At 35.6% G+C, this 20,886-nt stretch overlaps 5 protein-coding genes and 1 long non-coding RNA gene across 6 annotated transcripts; 4 read left to right on the plus strand and 2 right to left on the minus strand.

Moving 5' to 3' along the window:
- Positions 1-5,622: 5,622 nt before the first annotated feature.
- On the minus strand, positions 5,623-6,764 carry LOC106425674. Its single transcript, XR_001285192.3, has 2 exons — positions 6,350-6,764; positions 5,623-6,264 (listed from the first exon to the last, which is right to left on the minus strand). It is a non-coding gene; the product is annotated as an uncharacterized LOC106425674 (long non-coding RNA).
- A 236-nt stretch (positions 6,765-7,000) lies between these two features.
- Positions 7,001-9,482, plus strand: LOC106425672 (zinc finger CCCH domain-containing protein 25). Its single transcript, XM_013866384.3, has 9 exons — positions 7,001-7,257; positions 7,342-7,440; positions 7,517-7,872; positions 8,400-8,475; positions 8,550-8,603; positions 8,719-8,787; positions 8,870-8,935; positions 9,023-9,091; positions 9,175-9,482. The coding sequence occupies exons 1-9, from the start codon at positions 7,147-7,149 to the stop codon at positions 9,244-9,246; spliced, it is 972 nt and encodes a 323-aa protein (XP_013721838.1). The 5' UTR covers positions 7,001-7,146; the 3' UTR covers positions 9,247-9,482.
- A 1,120-nt stretch (positions 9,483-10,602) lies between these two features.
- Positions 10,603-12,166, plus strand: LOC106425729. Its single transcript, XM_013866439.3, has one exon. The coding sequence runs from the start codon at positions 10,925-10,927 to the stop codon at positions 12,125-12,127; it is 1,203 nt and encodes a 400-aa protein (XP_013721893.2). The 5' UTR covers positions 10,603-10,924; the 3' UTR covers positions 12,128-12,166.
- A 1,733-nt stretch (positions 12,167-13,899) lies between these two features.
- LOC106425738 (GDP-fucose transporter 1) lies at positions 13,900-15,576 on the minus strand. Its single transcript, XM_013866449.3, has one exon. The coding sequence runs from the start codon at positions 15,041-15,043 to the stop codon at positions 14,081-14,083; it is 963 nt and encodes a 320-aa protein (XP_013721903.1). The 5' UTR covers positions 15,044-15,576; the 3' UTR covers positions 13,900-14,080.
- A 226-nt stretch (positions 15,577-15,802) lies between these two features.
- Positions 15,803-18,506, plus strand: LOC106425811 (26S proteasome regulatory subunit 8 homolog A-like). Its single transcript, XM_013866529.3, has 9 exons — positions 15,803-16,158; positions 16,650-16,747; positions 16,852-17,076; positions 17,157-17,219; positions 17,304-17,467; positions 17,567-17,723; positions 17,805-17,903; positions 17,994-18,104; positions 18,188-18,506. Exons 1-9 carry the CDS (start codon positions 15,957-15,959, stop codon positions 18,326-18,328), a joined length of 1,260 nt encoding a protein of 419 aa, XP_013721983.1. The 5' UTR covers positions 15,803-15,956; the 3' UTR covers positions 18,329-18,506.
- Positions 18,507-18,671: 165 nt separating this feature from the next.
- LOC106425803 (GTP-binding nuclear protein Ran-2) lies at positions 18,672-20,617 on the plus strand. Its single transcript, XM_013866520.3, has 5 exons — positions 18,672-18,933; positions 19,051-19,120; positions 19,378-19,434; positions 19,533-19,650; positions 19,981-20,617. Exons 1-5 carry the CDS (start codon positions 18,931-18,933, stop codon positions 20,396-20,398), a joined length of 666 nt encoding a protein of 221 aa, XP_013721974.1. The 5' UTR covers positions 18,672-18,930; the 3' UTR covers positions 20,399-20,617.
- The last annotated feature ends 269 nt before the right edge of the window (positions 20,618-20,886 follow it).

The raw sequence follows: 20,886 nt of genomic DNA on the forward strand, positions 1-20,886 counted from the left end.
CATATACTAAATCTTCGCAAAGATATGACATTTATTGAGACAGTAAAATACATGGCTGTAAAAGTCTTAGGGGGGAGTGTAGGAAACTATTACACTCTACATTAGCATTACTGTTATCACATTTCTAAAATATCTTCTACAACGAGTGTCACATGTTAAAATTGATATTACCCCCTAAATGTTGTAGTGTGTAACTTACACACAAAAAAAACTTGGTCGAGTGGTACGGCAGTACCGTACAAACCATACAAAGTTTGGAAAGGTGAAATATCTGGATTCAAAATTTACCGTCTCAAATATATTAACGCTTCTGTCGAAAGACGTTTAATTTTTATTGCGAACAACAAAATCTGTCTGATTCTTTCAGAGTTATCAAAAAAAATTATGACGTAATTTGCAAATTGTAATATTGCACACTTCAAATACTCGTTATAACAAGTGAAGTACAAGTAAAAAAATTTATTACTCATGCAATACAAGTCAAATAGTAAGTATACACAAAATAGCGAGTACTCACCTTGTCGAAGTCTAGATATGGCGGTACCGTACAACAAGTTTGGAAAGATGAAATATCTGGATTCAAAATTTATCATCTCAAAGATATTCGGGCTTCTGTCGAAAGACATTTAATTTTCATTGCGAACAGCTAAATCTGTCTGATTATCTCGGATTTCTCAGAAAATAATTATGATGTAGTTTGCAAATTATAATATTGCACACCCTAATTATTTGTTACAGTCAATTTTAGTTTCGTAAGGTTTCTAACTATTTTCCCAATTTTTCACATCTTTATGATTTATGGGCTAGTTTTCATTCCAGCTTACAAGTCACTAGAAAAAGGAACAAGATATTTTGATCAAAAAAAAAAGGAACAAGATATTTGTTTTTTTAGCTGTGATTGTGTTAAAGCCCAATAATATTAAAAGGCCCACTAAAAGCCCAATCATCTGTCTCTCTCTTGCCATGTTTGTGGAATCTCCAAAGTCAAGGGAAAGTATTCTTATATGCCCCAATTGGAAAAAAATTATTCTCACTGCCCCACTATTTTTCTCATTACCCCACTATTTTTCTCTTTCTCTTATTACCCTTTCTTTTTATATTAGTTTTTATTTATTCAGCGGACCCCAAATCTCTCTCTCTTACTCGCGGACCCCACTTCCCTCTCTCTTCCTCACCCATTTTGTTTCATTATTTTAATGTTATACGGACTCCACGTCTCTCTTGTCCATCTCAGTTTGTTTCATTATTTTAATCTCAGGTGGGGACCCTTTTCTCATAAAGCTGATACATTAACCAAAATCATAGGATTTCCACTCTCAGATGCTTTCTCTCCTCTTAACACGTGTCTATCCTTTTTTTATTCTCCAACAATATTCGACATTTTTTTTTGAGCTCCATTTGGTGATTTCAAAAGTGATTATTAAAGTAATTTGGTACGCTTTTTTCATAAATTTTTTTTGTAGGAATGTAATATCTACGTTGTATGTATTAAGGGTAACAAATCGTGGAGTTTTAAAGAAGTATTAGATCTTGACCCGTGCGTCCGCACGAGTATTTACTTTTAATTTTTGTAAACGTTCGAAAATTAAATACATATACTATTGTACTAATTAAATTAGAAGAAGCTAATTAATTAAATATAACTGAGTTAGTTTTATTATTCTGAACATTAAAACGATTTTGATTAATTTAATTTTCAATAAACCAATAAATTAATCTGATAATTTAATATATTTCATAGTTTTTCTTTTATGGATTGAAACATTGACTTTTGAATTTTTAAGTAAATGAAAGATTGCATATCTTTTAAATTTATTAGGTACCTAAATATTAGGCAATTTCGTAGCCATGTTTATGAAAATTGTTATCTATAAAGTTAGTGGCATTGGATGGTAATTGTTGAGGAAAACTTAGGGTTAAGATTTATTTGTACTTCAGCTTTAATAGATTAGATGTAAATAAAATTTAAAGAAGATTATGTATATTTCTTTGTATTTAACATCGTTCTGAAGAAAAAAAAAGACATTAAAATGGTGTTAGAAGATAATTTGGATTTTGTAACACGTTCTTGGTCGTTTAAAAACACGTAAATTAATGAAAAAATAAAGTTTTAGGTATATTGGTATAAAACAAATATGAAAGGATGTTTACAGACTATTTTGTATATTTCTGCTTATTTTGCACTATTTTGAAGCAAAATAATACATTACAATGTTGGTAGATAATATTGTGGATTGTATAACACCCTTGTGTTCGGTTAAAAAGGTTAAAAAGGTTAAATCGATGAAAATGAAAATTTCGAGGAATTACTAGAATTACTAGTACTACTAAAGTGAAACGTGTATTACTAGTATTACTGGATCGACTATGTATTAAAAGTTCTTGAACAACTTAGATTCTTTAAATAGTTAACTAATAATATTTTTTTGTTCTTAATGGAAATATGTAGTTTCTCATATTACAATCATATGTTTTGACTACGAGGAAACTTACATCAAAGATGAGGCTGAGATAAGATGAATTTTGAGAAAAGATAAAATTCACACTTTAGCGATGAAGACATATGTGGAAGAGGTTACATATTATGGATGGGTTGAGAGTATATACAGAGATATTAAGGTAGATGGGATGATGAATATTAGTTACTTTCCAATAGTATTGTATTCGAACAAGCATCGAGAGGAAAAAAGATGGATGGTAATGAACTACTAGGTACGACTGTGAACTACCTTAAAATACCTTGAATTACTATGTATTATGCATATTTCTAAGAACCTTAATTTTTGTCTTATTATTTATTTTAGAAGATATATCTCATATATTGCGTAATTATATGTCCATATATGTGTTTATTTGTCAAATTGACATAAAATACTCTTAATTTCTCAAGTTGATAGAAAACTTCACATTTCCATAGAAAACATCCTTATACTTCCATACTAACGTCTTGAAGGGAAGGCCATACTAAGATGAATAACATAAAATACATATTTTTGAAAAACATTTCCTGCCAATATGTTATATACAATCTATAACTGTCTAAATTGATTGGTATTACTAATAAATTTGATTTTTTGATGCGGTATTACTAAAAATTATTGTAATTTGTAAAAGTATTACTATGAAGAAAGAAATATTACTACCGCCTTGAGTATTACTAAGTGTAAATATTCAAATATGTTTTTTCTGGTTGAAAATTTTAAACTTGTTTTAGACAATTTTTTTCTTGTTAAAATTTTTAACACGTTTTAGATAAATTTTTTTGTCCTCCTAATAAATATCTATCGAACTTAGTAGTTCAAATTTTTGGTTTTACCACGAAGAGTTAATATTTTTTTCTATAAATATTCACTTTATGGGTATGACTATATGATAGATTTAGAATAAATTAAAAGAAAATTTTATTTCAGCCAATTTACGTGGAATATAGTTTGGGGCAATTGTCAATAATAACACATTTTGTGTTTTTGTCTCAAAAATAGCACTAAAAGAAGAAAGTCACAAAAATGACATTTATTAAAAGGCAAAATATCCCTAATATCCTTGGTTTAAATTAAATAAGCAAACAAAAATAAATAAAAGTAAATAAAATAAAAATTTAAAAAATTAAAAAATGAAAAAAAAAAATTTTATAGTTTCAGATTATATGTTTTCAGATTCGAATTTTTTTATAATTTTCTTTTTGAATTTTTTTTTAAAACTTTTTTTTTATTTTTTTTTCAAATTTTCTTTTTATAATTAAAAAACACTTTTTGAAACTGTTTTTTTTTTTAATTTTTTAATATTTATTTTTTTATTTTATAAAATTTTAAACCCTAGATCTCTAGAGCTTGACCCGTGCGTCTGCACGGGTATTTATTTTATGTTTTTATATATTCTAATTTCTTGTAATGTTATCAACTTGTTTTTTTTGTGTTCATGTTGTAGATTAATATGTTATTTAGTTTTGACATTTGTGTATCATGTTCAATACGTTTAGCTTCCAAAATATTAGAAATTTTGTTTTCACGTTCTTCAAACTTTTTTTCAATTTATTTTGATATATTAAACAACAAAATGTAAATATTAGAGATCTAGATATACTTTTAAGTTTTATTAAATTACATTCCAAATATTTTTATTTAAATATATATATATATAAAGTTCATATCTGATCTATTTGATTTTTTAAATAAATACATGTCTAGAGTTTGACCTGCGCGTCGACGCGGCTATTTATTTTAACTTGTAAAATCATTGTTACCTTATAAACTATTGGTAATTACTGGATTTTATTTACCGTGATCGAACAATATTAGAATATTGTTTGATTATTATTTATTGTATTGAATGTATTAGTATCACAAATAAATGATTACAAATACATTCAAGTATAATAATTATTTTTTTTTCTGCTAATTTTATATTGTGCTCAAACCCTAATATTTAAAAAGGTAATTTTCTCAATATCATTATTTTTTAAAGTTTTTATCACCAAAATGTCTTCAAAGAAGAAAAAGATTAAAAGACATTTGAGAGAATATTGTTCAAAGGAGGTAAAAAAAGACTCTTCAGTGGTTTTTAATATATAAATATAAATTAATATAGGAAATTTCTCTATTTTACATGTTAAAATTAGTAAAAACTAAAACAGGCAATTATAGAAAAACTAAAACGGGCTATTATTGGAAATTTCTCTATTTTAAATGTTAAAATTAGTAATTATATCTATATTATAAATGGAGAACTTATTTTTTGACAAAAATATATGTTCAATATTAATTAAACATTAAAAAGCAGTCATATTGATTTTATATATTAATATGTGTATTAAATGTTTTTAATTCGTATAAAACAGCTAGTAATACAAAATTTTATTCGAAATTTTTCGTTTATGTCGAATTTATGTTACTCACATAAAAAATTATAATACTTTTTCAGTTTAGTTACTGTAAATTATAAAAATGGATTATTTATTTGTACCTGAAGATTTTTTAAATTAAAAAAATTGGAATGATATTTAGGAGTAATCACACATAGAACATGATCTATATATTTGGAATATAATAATGGCAATGTAGTTTATTTAGATGATAATAATGTATTAATCGTGTTTTAGATTTACATGGCAATATAGTTTTAATAATAGCGAAATATATGGCAAGATAATAAATACGTTTTTGATTTATATGGCAATGTAGTTAATTAAAGCGAAATATATGTTAGAGAATCACGTTTTGGATTTGCATGGCCTGATAATAAATATTATTTGTGTATGTGTTATATTTAATTAGATAATCTTTAATTAAAAGGAGTGGCATGGAATGTAAATATTGAGTAAAACTTAGGGTTAAGTACAAAATGTACTTCTGTTTTAATAGACTAGACTCTTAACTCTAAACTCTATCCAAAAGATATAAGTGTATATTTATCTCTTTAATCAAACCTATTTTTGTGACTTTGAGTGTTAGTTTAGAAACAAAAACTTGGTTTGGTACTATCCTAGTCTTTTTCTCTATAGTTTCATCTCATTTAACCATAAATCTTACCTCAACTATGAATGAGAAGATAAAGTTTCCTCCAATTTTTTTTATTTATCCCTCTTATTTCCACCATATTTTTTTATCATTTTACTCTTGTTGATAACCAATCACACTCTATATGACATTCAGTCACATTCAAAATATCCAAATTAGTTTTGCAACAAACATAACAAATTTTCCTACGCAATATTCGTAAACTACACTTTTAAATTCTTAATTAACACATAATCAGTATATTCCAAGCCTTTGAACCTTATGTTCTATCCTTATTTCTCTTCCTCTGCATCCTCAGATACTTTGTCAACTTCTTTATCAGCTTTGTTCCTATTCCATTGCGAATAATGCGAAGATATTTTGTTGATCCTTTCCAAATTAGTAAATCAAATCTAACAAACATGAGAAACACAAGCTCAAACCATAAAGCGAAGACATTTAGTTACCCAGCCAATATGAAATCTTCGTTGCAAGTGACCCATATGATCGCATCTCGGATTCAGTTACTGTCATTTTACAAGAATGACGCCACATTTATGAACATAAACGATATCTAAACCAGTGGCAAAGATTTGACCAAAAAAAAACAGTGGCAAAGATAATCCAACAGCTTAGCAAAAAGATTTAAACCATATCTCACAAACACTATCTTAAACAAACTCGATCCAAGTATGGTAAAAATGTCCTTTGTGTGAAAAGGAAATTAGTCCTTTGTGTGAAAAGGAAATTACTTTTTTGAAACAATGTCCTACAAAAAAAGAAAAATATTTTAAATTGAGATCACATTCTGAGCAAATGCAGCTGAAGTGAAAACAACCAAATATCAAACATACCACATAGCCTCCAAATCGCCTTCTCTACCATTTCACCACTACAGTCCCCTACTTTGCCCCAAAAGTCTACCAACGGATTCACCCCTCTGGTGGTGAATCAACTCTCCTTGTTTTGCTGAAGCGTGCACAACTTCTAGAGCGTTGTAAGCGGCGGAATCGCGTCATAGCTTCCGGCTGAGCTTTTGTTCTCCTCGATTGTTGTATGACTGCTCAGAACCACCATCGCCTTCTCCGCTGCGAGATCCACCAATGGCTTCACTGCTTCGGTGGTGACCTCTCTCTTCTTATTTTTATTAAGCGTTAAGCGTTTGTAACTTGTAAGCGACGGAATCGAGTCGCAGGCTCCGATTGAGTTTTAATTTTCAACGAGTGCCAGACTCAGCAACGTACATGCGTCATTCTGATTTAAAATCTGTGTCTCTGTTTTTAGAATGAGGGTTCATCAGAGACAGAGAATGTGTTGTGCGAGAAATTGAAAAAGACAGAAAAAGAATGAAGAAGGAGGCTCGTGAAGAAGAAGCTGGAAAGATTAGGGATTTTGATTTCTTTTTCTTATTTACTTATTATTATTAAATTGATGGGATCCGTATTGGGTATGGGTTTGGGTGGATGATCCGATTTGAGTTTGTAATTTCTTAGATTCATTAAGGGGTTTTATGTCTTTTCCAATGTTTTCGATTTAAATATAATAAAAAAGATAATGTTTGTTATTAGTGGGACAATATAGAATAAACAAGGGAGATAGTAGGGCAATATAGATTAAAGTCCAAAGTCAAGTCGTCAGAGAGTAACTAACAATGACGATGGACGATAACAACTCCGTCTACGTCGGCGGCCTCCCTTACGACATCACCGAGGAAGCTCTCCGCCGCGTTTTCTCTCCTTACGGCACCGTTCACGACATCAAGGTCAATTTCATCTCTTCCCCCTCTTTGTTGCTGCTACAAGTTCCTAAATTTAGGTTTTTGATCTGTTTGGATGAGAATGTGCAGATTGTGAATGATCAGAGTGTGAGAGGGAAATGCTACGGCTTTGTCACATTCTCTAATCGTAGATCGGCTGATGATGCTATTCAAGACATGGATGGGAACGTATGTTTCTTTTTAAAAATCTTTATTGTTGTCCAAAACAAGAACAAAGTTTGAGCCTTTCGTTCATTGTAATCAGATTATTGGTGGGCGTGTAGTGCGTGTGAATGAGGTGACAACGAGGTTTGGTGGAAGGTTGAGTTCAGGTGCTCAGGGGAGGTTTCAACCACAGAGCCCTGATGAGAGAAGTGATTTTAGTTGGGAGAGGGATCGGTACAGAGAAAGGGATAGGTCTCAGGAGAGGGGAAGAGATCGTTATGAGCATTCACGTGGTTTTGAGAGGAGAAGTGATCATGGTATGGTGGATAGGAATGGTTATAAGGAGAGAGGTTTTGAAGGTGAAGAAGGAGGAGATTGGCGTGGGGATAGTGGTAGGGGAGTCAATGGGAATAGTGATCACGAAGGAAGGAGCCAAGAAACAAAGAGAGAAGATAGGTAAAGCTTATTAACTCATACTGTTCTTTTACTTTCTTTGAACTGTGACATTTGTTTCTCCTATGAACTTGGTCTAGCTTGTTGTGTTTATGTCTGATTGATTGGTGCCGATAAACAAAAAAATGCAGAAGGTTTGGTTTAATGGATTTGATGTTAAGTTTTTGTCTCTGTGCATGAGGAATGTTGTGGATTGCACTGTATCTTCTTTTACAAATCTTTCTTGGAAGCAAGCACTTTAGGAATTTCGATTGTAATGGTGATGATTCACTTTAGAGTAAATTATGAGGTCACCGCTATATCCTATAGAATCAGGTTATGCCAGCAGGTAGAGATTGTAGTTGATGTGACAGTAAATTATCAAACTAGGCGAGCGATAGTTGCACCTTAGCATTTAGATTACGTTCTTTCAGATTCGTTTATGCATTGCTTGGATTTTAACTTGCACCGATTGCTTTTGTAAGAACTCTTTGATTGCTATGTTTTAGTTGAGATGTCTGAATCCTTGTGTGCTTTTGCTAAATTAACAGTTCTATGCTTGATGGTGGGCGTGGCAGAGAGGGCAAAGATCACATCTCTAACTCAAATGGAGATCACAGTTTTCAGGTAAAGATGATATATGTTAGACATGTATTCTTGCATAGTATAGTTCATGTGAAAAAACTGCGTCTTGTACACAGGTTAAAGGAGATATTGAAGCGCTGATTAAGACTCGTGACCTGCTTCATGATGAGGTATGAGGTCGCTTATCATGAATCCTTTTCACAATTTAGTATAAGCCAATGGAGCAACAGTTTCCTTACATAATCGTGGTAGATGGAAAAATGATTGTCTAGTTTCGCTCTTAAGGTACTGGTGATGGAAGGCAGATTGAGAGCAAAAGAAGATCTGTGCGCAGAGCTACAGCAGAAGTTTGAGGTATGTGTCTACTATATTCTACGAACCCAATATGTTTTAATTTTACTATGGTTTTGTTCTCATTTGAAATGGTTTAACACAGACATTGGAAGATTTATTGAACGGTGAAAAGAAACTGACTTCACAACGCCGAAAAGAATTGGCAAAGGTAAACAAACATAGGTTCGGGTTTCGTTTACAAAGCTAGTTTTGTCTTTGTCGAGTAAGTTCGATGTTTGGTTTATGTTTTTGGTAGCTACATAAATCATATTCAAGGGTCAGAGAATGCAGCGATAACGTGAAAGACTGCGAACAGGAACTTCAGGTTAGCTTCTAAAATGTGTGCATTCTAGTGATTGTCATTACATAAGGATTAGGTCTCATTGAGACAAGTCTCTTTTTTTGCAGTCGCTTGTAAATTCAGTAGCTAGAGAAGGCGTGGTTGGTGCTGATGAAGGACTAGAAAACGGGTATGCGTAGTACAAAGTTGTAGCGTAATGACTGCAGTCATTGGCATGTATGTTAAGTGTAGCTTTGGTGTGTTTCGAGCCAAGCTGGGTTCATTTGGTGCTGGTTTGCTCAGGTCAACTGGTTTTGGCTTAAAAATGATTAAAGAGAATCACTATTAACTACGTGAAACTTTCATGCCCTTTGTAAAAATCTTGTCTCTTATATTTGCTTATCAATTAACAATAGTGTGCGAAGCTTCATATTTATCATCAAATTAAATTCAAGCAAATAAAATGTTTAATTAGTCTAAGAGTCCAGATTCTTAAGCATCAAGAATTAGTCTAATGTTTAATTGGATTCTTATCTTCTGTGATTCATACCAAACAAAACTAATCAATCATTATATAGAAATGGATTATATGCTAAATTACAAAAAATATTAAAAACCTTTTCTGAAAGTGACATCATTGAGACAGTGAAATGTCATTTTTTTATTGGATGAAGTTGACAAATTTTTGTTTTCTACTGTCTGCTTCACTCTTTACTACTAATAAAGATACTTGGCAAGAGCTAAACTGTTACAAATAAGAAAACAAGAAGAATGGTCGACAAAAAAAAAGAAAAGGATGATAAACAAGTTAAAACAAGATTGACCCCGACCATCGTATCCACCGTCCATTCACTCGTAATCACAAACTTTTTTTAAGTTGGATTAAGATGTGGCCATCCTTTGACCCATCGTTGCTTGTAAAGCCAAGTTAGCCAACCAACGCTCAAATCATTATAGGCGACGATCTTAAACCAACCCCTTTTAGGATTTTCTATGCTTTTCTTCGCATATAGAAATGCACAATATTCATAACATATATCCTTAATCGCTAGTCGCTACTTAGACGTCTGAGATACATGTGACTGTTGCCCCCAAGAATCCTCGGTTTTTGTTTTGTATCTTGGATTATACAAAACATGATGGTGCCATGTTAGATGTGATTGCCATCCGGAAAAAAATTAGCCACGAGCTTTTCCATGGAATATATAAGACTGAATGACTGATCTTGTGTCTAATATGTAGTCATGTTGCCAAAAAATGATCACAATTCGTTTAGTCAATCGATTAGCCAATTTATGTGACTGTCAGCGACTATAGTCAATGTATTCCTTGATTTGTACGTTTAGTCGCACATTTTTGGTAGATGTTATTCTTGGCGACCGACGTATATAAATCGATGTAGTTATGAATATTTGAGTGGTTTGAAAATTATGATTACTGGAAGAGTAATAAGGTAAATTTGTTAATTAAGCAAAAGTTTTAGTTGAAGTCTTGTAGATAGCACTCTTGAAAAAGTGTTACTAGAAAATTAGAAAGTTAAAATGTACTTCAAGCCTCCAATACGTAATTATGACAGTATAACATACTGGGTCGGGGCATGAGTCATGCTCATATCAGCATGTGGTTTCGATGTTTCATTAAACTCGAGTTAAAAATGGTATATCAAAACTTCATTCCACATCCACTTATCTCTAGTTTGACCTAATAAGTGAACTTTTAAACTATTTTAAATTTCCACCACAAAATATAAATGTTATACAATACTTTAGATTTTATATTTGCAATGATCAAATAAAATATAGAAACTATACTCTCTCTTCTATATATAACAAACAACATTAAAGCTGATCCTTTCAGATCAAACACTCCCCCAAAAAAATGGAGAAAAGCCAAAGATGTAACAAAGACACAAACACCAACATAGGCTTCTGCCTTCTTCCCTCTGAGCTCATACAGAACATTTTATTCCACCTCTGTATACCTGAGATCATCCGAATGAAACTACTAAACAAGTTTGTCTTAAACACGATCTCTGACCAAACCTTCATCAGACAACTCAACCATGGATCACAAAGAGACACATGGATCTTTGTCTATACAAGGCGTTGGCGTCGCGACAACGGTGTGCTTCACGGCTTTTCCAACCGTTCTGTGCGGTGGTTCAAGATTCCCGTGAATGAAATTTTGACCGGTGAGGTTTTTCCCGGTGAAGATTTATATTTACTAACGGCTAGCGGTAACTTTCTTCTCTTTGCTTCTAATACTCATAGTGGAATCCTAGCCGTTGATTTGGTGGACAAGAGTGTTAGAAGAATCAACTCATGTCCTTTAGGTCCACGTGGCACATCCTCGTGGAGACGGTCCGGTATGAAGCTTGTACCCGATCCATCAAATCCAAGTCATTTTCGGTTCATGTTTGCTGAGATGGTAAATAACCGACCGGTTTTGTTTACTTATCATTCTAACACAACCACGTGGACTACTAAAGAAGCAGAGGAAGTAAATAATTGGGCTTATAAGAAAAACAATAACGTTTTCTTAAGCTTATCAAACCGACCTCACGAGAGTATTGTGATGAGCGTGGACGATGGGTCGATGATGAATCGTGTTCCATCGATTTTGAGGCCAAGGATGAACCAGGACGCGATCAGAGGATGCCCTTCAAGTGTTGGATTCAGCAGGAACGATCTAGAAAGTCAGTTGTTACATATACATGGAGATGAATACAAAGTGGTTATTAGGTTAGACACAATAGAGTTATCAAAGCTGAAGAGAATGAAGAGTTTAGAGGTTTGGGAGATAAGCTCAAACGGTGAGAAGTGGGAACTAGTGTCAAGAGCTCCAAGTGAAGTGCTCAGCAACAAGCTTTGTGGTGTGATGATGGGGTGCTTAGAGAGGAGACTAGGGGTGATTAGTGTGGCTTTGATGACGAACCGTGAGGGTTTATGGAATATTATATGGTTGGATTATGATAAGGAGAAGGATAAGTGGGAATGGGTCCCTTTACCACATTGTAGATTCTTGCAAGGCTCAAATATGGCCGGTATTAGCTTTTCTTCTGGTCTCACTTTTTCATTGTAACACACTTCAAAAGTTTAATATAAATGTCGATATCAACCACCCGACCATACGCTTTTTTAATATATGATTGATGAATATAATAAATGAATTTCACGAGCTGGGGCAGTGTCAATGTGTCATGCTTCTTGAGGTTTCAAGTCAACCACGGATGCAAACTCTATGAAATAATTGAATCACGGGCTTTGAAAGAAAGATACAGGTCGAAAATAATTGAAAAGATACAAATGGTTCAAAACAAAATAAATTGCCGTGACGCCATAAACAAAGATTCATTTGAATCTTTACAAAAGAAGATAATATTTTCATAAACTAGTAAAAACATATAAAAACCCCATATAAGCAACCATATAATTATATAACATTTTTCTTTTTGTTTTAACATGTGAAAAGATTAGATCATGAATCGATAAGCGCAGAATGTGAATGCCTAATGGTTGAACAAATGTGATTCTATAAATGTGATATATTATAGATGCTACAAAAGCAGAAACGAACAAAAATATGTAAACCGGCGTTGTTACGAAGGATTCATCATCAACAATCAACAATGGAGATCCAGTCAGATTGCATCCAACCCACGACCTCAACTTTTCTTTATCCAAAGAGTCTTTATAAGCTGGCTACGTGGATCTGAAACACATTTCTCTCGCGTAAAAAGATAATTTAATATAAGTTTGCACTAAACAAGTGTATCAACGTATGCAAAGTGCACGTGGAGTACTGTCAATATAATAAGAACCATAATATTATACACAGTCTTGTTCAACACCTAAACGAGTTCTCTACCACTACGAACTAAACAATCGATTTTAGTCTTTAAATGGCGAGGAATAAAAGACAAAGAAAGATCAACGAAACACACACTGAGACGCAAACTCATCTAAGTGGGGTTGAAAAGGCCGATCAATCTAAAGGAGCGAACATCATCGTCTCTCCATATTCAAAAGTGGACATTTGCGAGTACACTCGTATGGGGTTATTAAACATAATTCTAAATAAGTATTAGATGTCCCATGTCCCACATCGTGTGGGATTAATTTTCTTGGGCAATATATATATGTTTGGGTAATCCTCCACTCTTAGCTAGCTTTTGGGTGTGAGTTAGATCTATCATTAATATGGTATCAGAGCCAGGTTAAAGCCCAACATATAATTTTCCACATAAATAGTTTTCTACCTATGTAGCAAGTGGTCTATATTGCTGTGGTATGTCTGAGATGTTGGGTTTGGGCTGTTTCTGATGGACCGTTTTCCACCCACATCTCGAGAGGGGCTATTAGATGTCTCATGTCCCACATCGTGTGAGATTAATTTTCCTGGGCAATCCTCCACTCTTGAACTAGCTTTTGGATGTGAGTTAGGCCCATCACTAATAATAAGCTATCTTAGTTGTGTTAGTCGTGTGATATAAATAACAAAATTTAATGTATACATATCATGCTTTTACGAAGGATTTATAACTAAGTTGGTGTAATATTATATTGAATTTTTTTCGAATAATAACAAAAGAACCCAAGAAAACATACTCTACCCACGAGAGCAATGTCAACATGTGTAGTCCGAGTAATTTAGATCACTGAGCATTTCAGGATCTGTGGTGCTTTCAGAGCTTAAAAATCGATGCCAGGGCTACATTATAGAATGCTGCTACACATTCAATGTTCTGAATCAAATAGATACCAATACCAAGACCTGGTACGCCTATTATGTTTCAACTGATTGAATTTACAGATTCTAGTAACTGACAAAAACTTGAAACATTTCAAAACATGAAACTCCAGAACACAATCCATTCATTTGCCAACTAACTACTAACAGATGGGACATGTTACTACTGTTGTTTTCACATTTACACTAAAACAAAACAGAGCATCAAAAACCCTCACTCGTCTGTAATAATCTTACAAAAATGTTGAGATACACAATTGAAAAATCAAATGCTAAACAAACAACTCATGCATCAGTATCTCCTTTACCCGGACCACTGGTCGGTTTCTTAACCACGGTCACAGACTGCTGATAACCAACACCACCACAGATAGTAACAAGCAAACAAACCAAACCAACAGGAGTGGCATGCTTATCCCAAATCACCACATTAATCACAACGGTCAAAAACTTATTCACCACGCCAGTCACGGTAAAAGCAGTAGCCGAGATAGCTTGCCTAGCAGCGAACCCAAAGAAGCTAATAAGAAAACCAAACACACACGACAACGCCACAGCGAAGAACGCAACGGGGTCGAACACGTTCCCTCCGTTAGCATTAACGGCCGTTAAAACCTCCGTGTGCTCCCCCGTGAGAAACCAGAAGACAGGCGCGATCATCAGCGACAAGAGATTATTGTAGAGAACGAAGCCCCACGTGTTGAGCTCGAGGCTCGAGACCATGTGCTTGATGTAAACCATCTCCGTGGTGATGGTCACGAGGTAGCCCAAGGCCCACGAGTAGGCCGTCAGGGTGAAGGCGGAGTCGTTCGCGACGTATCCGACGGCGCCGGCGAGGATGACGAGGAGGGAGAGGAAGGTGAGGCCGGAGGGGGGAGGCTGTGAGCGGAGGAGAGTGTCGGCGACGGCGACGAGGAGAGGGGTGAGGGAGCGGAAGACGATGAAGGTGTCGACGTTGGCGTGGCGGAGGAGGTTGGTGTTGGTGAAGATGGCGAGGTAGAAGACGGCGGCGGCGGGGAGGAAACGCATGGCGGTGGGGAGGGAGAAGGGGTCGTGGCGGAGGAGGCGGAGTTTGCCGAGGAGGAAGACGGAGAGGGAGGAGGTTAGGTACTGGAGGGCGGTGAGGAGGGCGGGGTAGTTGAAGTGGGTGATCGCGAGTTTGTTGATGACGGCGAGGAGGCTGGAGCAGAGCGCGTAGCCGATCACGAGGCTGCTTGTCGCGTAGTGTTGTTTGCGGGAGGGTGGCATTGTTGGTTTGGAGAGGAGAGAGAATGGATCTGGATCGAGAGACGGTTAGAGGAGGAAGGAGATGACTTCATCAGTGTTGGTACGAGATAATCTTTTTGTCTTTGTCGTTTGTTACTTTCGAGGTTGGTGTTCGGATATATAGAACCTATTCATCATTTTTACATTTTTGGTTCTAACCTTAGTTTGACATAACCTTTATTTACGACTTATTTAAGGTATTTATCAGATTTCCAAATTGTTTGTGTAGTTTTATCAAAGTTTTTGTTCAAAATTTATTAAAATAATAACCTTAAACGTCCAATTTCTAATTTTCAGATTTTTTTTCAACGACAAAACCTAAAATTGTGAATCTTATTTTCTGTTTTTTCTTTTACTAATGAATACAGTCCAAACAGTTTTTAGGTATTAAAAACATTCTAAATAATGTTTACGAGATCGACAAACGATCCACCCAAAAAAAAATATTTTAGCAAAAAAAACTTAATAGTATTAAAAAAAATTATATAACTTTGGATGTATTTCAAACATCAGTTATTTTTTAATTATATTTGGATATTCAATATCCTCTAATTTTAGATCCATTAGGATAATTTGATAGATATTATACTGGATCCGAAATCAGGTATTCATTCGAATAAGGTCCCGTCTTTATGCTCAGCCGTAAATTTGGAAGGATGAGTGATCTAGAGACTCTAAAAGAAGTAGAAGGTTCGCGAGATATTGAAAAAGAAAGAAACATTTCAGTTTTTGAGTTAATTTCCTTTTTTACCTTCTCGGTATTTGACTTTATATGTAAGTAATGTTTGCGTCGTGAGAGGGTTTTCAGATTCCGATCGAAAAATAACTATTCTCTCTATCTCCTCCTTCTGGGTTTCATCAACATCACAATACTCGCGACAATCATTGAGAGGATATGGCTGCCGTAGGAGTGGAGTCGATGCGTCCGGAGACTGCGATGGAGGAAACGTGCAACGTCAAGATAGCGGCGGCGAAACAAGGGGAGGGACTTAAGCAGTACTATCTCCAGCACATCCATGAGCTCCAGCGCCAGCTCCGCCAGAAAACTAACAACCTCAATCGCCTCGAAGCTCAGAGGAATGAACTCAATTCTCGAGGTCCTTCCTTCCTTAACCCTAATTTCGGATCCGTTTCTTTGTTAAAGTCTTTCGTTTTCTTTGGATCTGGGTGCTTTAAAAATGTGATTTTTTAGCAGCAAGAAGCTACCTTTTAATTCAGATTCTTTGATTCTGTTTGACAGTTATCTGTGCTAGCCGAATAATCTAGTTTGGTTCATTGTTTAAGCTGAATGTTTAGAGTTATCTAGAACATGTTTATTAGAATACTGCTAAATGAAATGACGAAAGTTTCATACTTTGGCTTCCTATATATTTTCTTGAATGAGATTTTAATTTCAAGAAGATGTGAATGTGAATGCTGTTGTGGAAAATGCATGGCTGTTAGTGTTGCTACATTGGTGCTTGTTCTTTCTTTACTCTCTTCATATAAAACATGTTTATGCTTGAAGGTTTAGTCTTTGTAATTTCTAGTTAAATCTAGTCTTGAACCTCTCTGAGACTAATTTTTTTTCCTGAACCAAACCAAACAGTACGAATGCTCAGAGAAGAGTTGCAGCTGCTTCAAGAACCTGGCTCCTATGTTGGTGAAGTAGTCAAAGTGATGGGGAAAAACAAGGTCTTGGTTAAGGTACGATGAATCCTTATATCATTTTGTTTAGAGTTAATTTGGCCTTGTATTGTTTTGTAATATTATGAGCTATCAATGTAGCTTAAACGCTCTTCATTTTCTAGGTTCATCCAGAGGGGAAGTATGTTGTTGATATTGACAAAAGCATAGACATAAATAAAATCACACCATCAACAAGAGTTGCTCTCCGTAACGATAGCTATGTTCTCCACCTGGTTCTCCCGAGTAAAGTTGATCCCTTGGTCAACCTTATGAAAGTTGAGAAGGTTCCCGACTCTACATATGACATGATTGGTGGTCTTGACCAGCAAATTAAAGAAATTAAGGAGGTATGCTTTCTAAAAGTCGCTGGTTAATCATGTATCCATTCTACTTTTTCATTCTTCTTGATAATTTAGTTGTTCATCAGGTCATTGAGCTGCCTATCAAGCATCCTGAACTGTTCGAGTCTCTTGGAATTGCGCAGCCAAAGGTACACATGCATTTCGAAGCTTCTCTCTGTACTGTAACGATGTTAAGTGGATTATAGATGATTTCATCTTCATTTCTTTTCTAGGGTGTGTTGTTATATGGTCCACCTGGAACTGGGAAGACACTTTTGGCTCGAGCTGTGGCACATCACACTGACTGTACGTTCATCAGAGTTTCTGGTTCAGAGCTGGTCCAGAAGTACATTGGAGAAGGTTCAAGAATGGTCAGAGAACTCTTCGTGATGGCAAGGTCTGTATATGCTAGTACTTGAAATCTCAAGCATGATAAACAGTGCTTGTAAATACTTTTGCCTGTTGGCTTACCTTACGATTGCTGATGGGGTTTTAGGGAGCACGCACCATCAATCATCTTCATGGATGAGATCGACAGTATTGGGTCTGCTCGTATGGAATCTGGAAGTGGAAACGGTGACAGTGAGGTCCAACGGACTATGCTTGAGCTTCTCAATCAACTTGATGGATTCGAAGCGTCAAACAAAATCAAGGTACTCGTTAAAGTTGTCAAAGAACTCTGAAAAAGAGAGTCTATGGTATACTTATTTATCCTCTTCTAATGACTGTTACAGGTTCTGATGGCGACAAATCGAATTGATATTCTGGATCAAGCTCTTCTCAGGCCAGGAAGGATTGATAGGAAAATCGAATTCCCTAATCCTAATGAAGATGTAATGCTTGTGCTTATTATTACTTGAGTAGATAGTTTTTGTAGAACATGTTTGGCTAATGTGTATATATTTTCTCAAATATGTTGGCAGTCACGTTGTGATATCTTGAAGATTCACTCGAGGAAAATGAATCTGATGCGTGGGATTGATCTGAAAAAGATTGCAGAGAAGATGAATGGTGCTTCAGGTGCTGAACTGAAGGTAAAGTGTCTTTGTACTCTTACTTCTCTCTCTGTCTCCCTCCACAGTTTCTTTGTCTTATGCTGTTGGTTAACTATGGTCAGGCTGTGTGCACGGAGGCGGGCATGTTTGCTCTGAGGGAGAGGAGAGTACACGTGACACAGGAAGACTTTGAGATGGCGGTGGCGAAGGTTATGAAGAAAGACACAGAGAAGAACATGTCTTTGCGTAAGCTCTGGAAGTAGAGGAATCTCTTTCGTTTGTACTCAAAAAGGGAGAGACACAGATTCATTTCAGACCTGAGAAATAAGGGTTTCTTTTCATCACGTGTGGTTCTCTATGTTTCTTCTTTAAGCATTTGAACAAAGTGTGTTTACTGCCTAAAACACTAGTTTAATGTTCTCAAGCATAACAGTTCCCTTATTTCATCCTTTGTCAACTTAGAGATTATTATTCGAAGAAAGAAAAAAGCCACCACAGAGTACATTAAGATATAGTTTTGATTAAAAGAGGAAGCCGTAATCAAACTTGTTACAGTATGATGCGGCCGTAATCATCTCCGTCAGCACCGTAAGTTTCTTCATGATTGTCAAACGCACGCAGGAGACCGCGTGGGACTAAAGCTGAAAAAGATCTAACGGTGGAGAAAGGTGCGTTGAAAATTAAGAGAGATCAAAAAGAAGGGAATCTAACGGTCGTAAGAATAGCGTCAGACCTAAGCGAAAACCCTTGCAAAAAATTTCCTCTTTTAAAAACCCCATCTCCCTCTCGCCGCTTCTCTCCTTCTTCTCAATATCATCTCCCCGCACGCTCGCTCACATCGTCTGATTCTTGCGATTCAGAAAACATGGTAAGCTTCTCTTCTGCTCGTGCGATTAGATTGCGTTCCTCGATCTAGGATTTTGCACTCTCAGATCCGTTATGTTTATTCGTTGATTTCTAAATTGATCGTTGTTATCATGTCCAGGCTCTACCGAACCAGCAAACCGTCGATTATCCTAGCTTCAAGCTCGTCATTGTTGGTGACGGAGGCACAGGTTCTCTTCCGCCTTTATTTTTTTCTTCAATCTGTGAAGTTTAATCGTAATATTGAGATTTTGATGAGGCTGGTGTTCCCTTGTTAATAATATCATGGTGTTTCGATGATATCAATGATTGGCTACGTTCATGTGTGATTTGATGATCGAGATATTGCGAATTGAATCGTATATAATACTCAGTAGTTCAATTGATTCCGTAAGATGTATAAGATTATTTTGCTAAGCTTGAGATTTCTCTCTTTGTGGTTGTGCAGGGAAAACTACTTTCGTCAAGAGGCATCTTACTGGGGAGTTTGAGAAGAAGTATGAACGTAAGTATTAACGAATATTTTACTCGTGAATACGCATTGTCTAAGTATTCTTCATGAATTAAACTGAATTTTCTGATTGATTTTGGGGTGTGTTGCAGCTACCATTGGTGTGGAGGTTCATCCTTTGGATTTCTTCACAAACTGTGGCAAGATCCGTTTCTACTGCTGGGATACTGCTGGTCAAGAGAAGTTCGGTGGCCTTAGGGATGGTTACTAGTAAGTAGACCCTTTACTTACTCTCTTTTTACTAAAATATGTGGCTGTATGTTGTTGGATCACTTAATAGCATAAGGTTGATCTGTGTAGTTTTGAATAGCTCTGGTTATGTTGTTGAAGGAATCTCCTACGATCACTTACTAGCATAAGCTTTAATATTTGTAGTTTTGAATAACTCTGGTTATGTAATCTCCTAGGGTCACTTACTAGCATAAGATTAATCTGTGTAGTTTTGAATAGCTCTGGTTATGATGTCATAGTGGTTGATTTGGTGTTGCCGTTTGGATATATAAATAATAAAGCTAATCGGTTTTTTAAAATTTCTCGCAGCATCCATGGCCAGTGTGCTGTGATTATGTTTGACGTCACAGCACGTCTCACATACAAGAACGTTCCAACATGGCACCGTGATCTCTGCAGGGTGTGCGAGAATATTCCCATTGTTCTCTGTGGGAACAAAGTCGATGTCAAGAACAGGCAAGTCAAGGCCAAGCAGGTGACATTCCACAGGAAGAAGAATCTGCAGTACTACGAGATATCCGCAAAGAGCAACTACAACTTCGAGAAGCCCTTCTTGTACCTCGCTAGGAAACTTGCTGGCGACCCTAACCTTCACTTTGTCGAGTCACCAGCTCTTGCTCCCCCTGAGGTTCACATTGACGTTGCTGAGCAGCAGAAGAACGAGGCTGATCTCATTGCCGCCGCTGCTCAGCCTCTCCCAGATGATGATGATGACGCTTTTGAGTAAACAAAAAAATCTTCCAAGAATGTCTGCCCCCGTGGGGAAGCTTTGCGTTGTCTGATTCTCTCTTTTGTTTTGGTTTTGTTCTATGTTGCGTTGATGTTACATATAGAATGAATCGAGTGTTTTAGAACTGATATTGGGGAAGTATTGAGATTGTTCCGGTTTGGAATAGAGTGAGTTGTTTTTGAACCCGAAGAGAATATGGAATCAAGGATCTTTTTATATGCGTTGTCATGAACCTCGAATACTCTTAGCTTGAATCTGTTGAGGTCGAGATTGTTTGCATGTTGCTGTGTCGACTGTCTGTTTTGTTTGCATGTATGTTGCTGTGTGTGATTGCTTGTTTACATGTTGGTGAGACCTGTTACTGCAAGTCACAGCTCGTTTGTTGCTGCGATCTGTGACCAATAGCAAGTCATACAGCTTGTTGTTTGCTTCACTATTGTGCGACTAATCGCAGCGATTGACAACACACTTTACAATGTTGAAAG

This window comes from Brassica napus, chromosome A2 (assembly GCF_020379485.1).
Source record: "Brassica napus cultivar Da-Ae chromosome A2, Da-Ae, whole genome shotgun sequence".
Lineage (NCBI taxonomy): Eukaryota > Viridiplantae > Streptophyta > Magnoliopsida > Brassicales > Brassicaceae > Brassica > Brassica napus.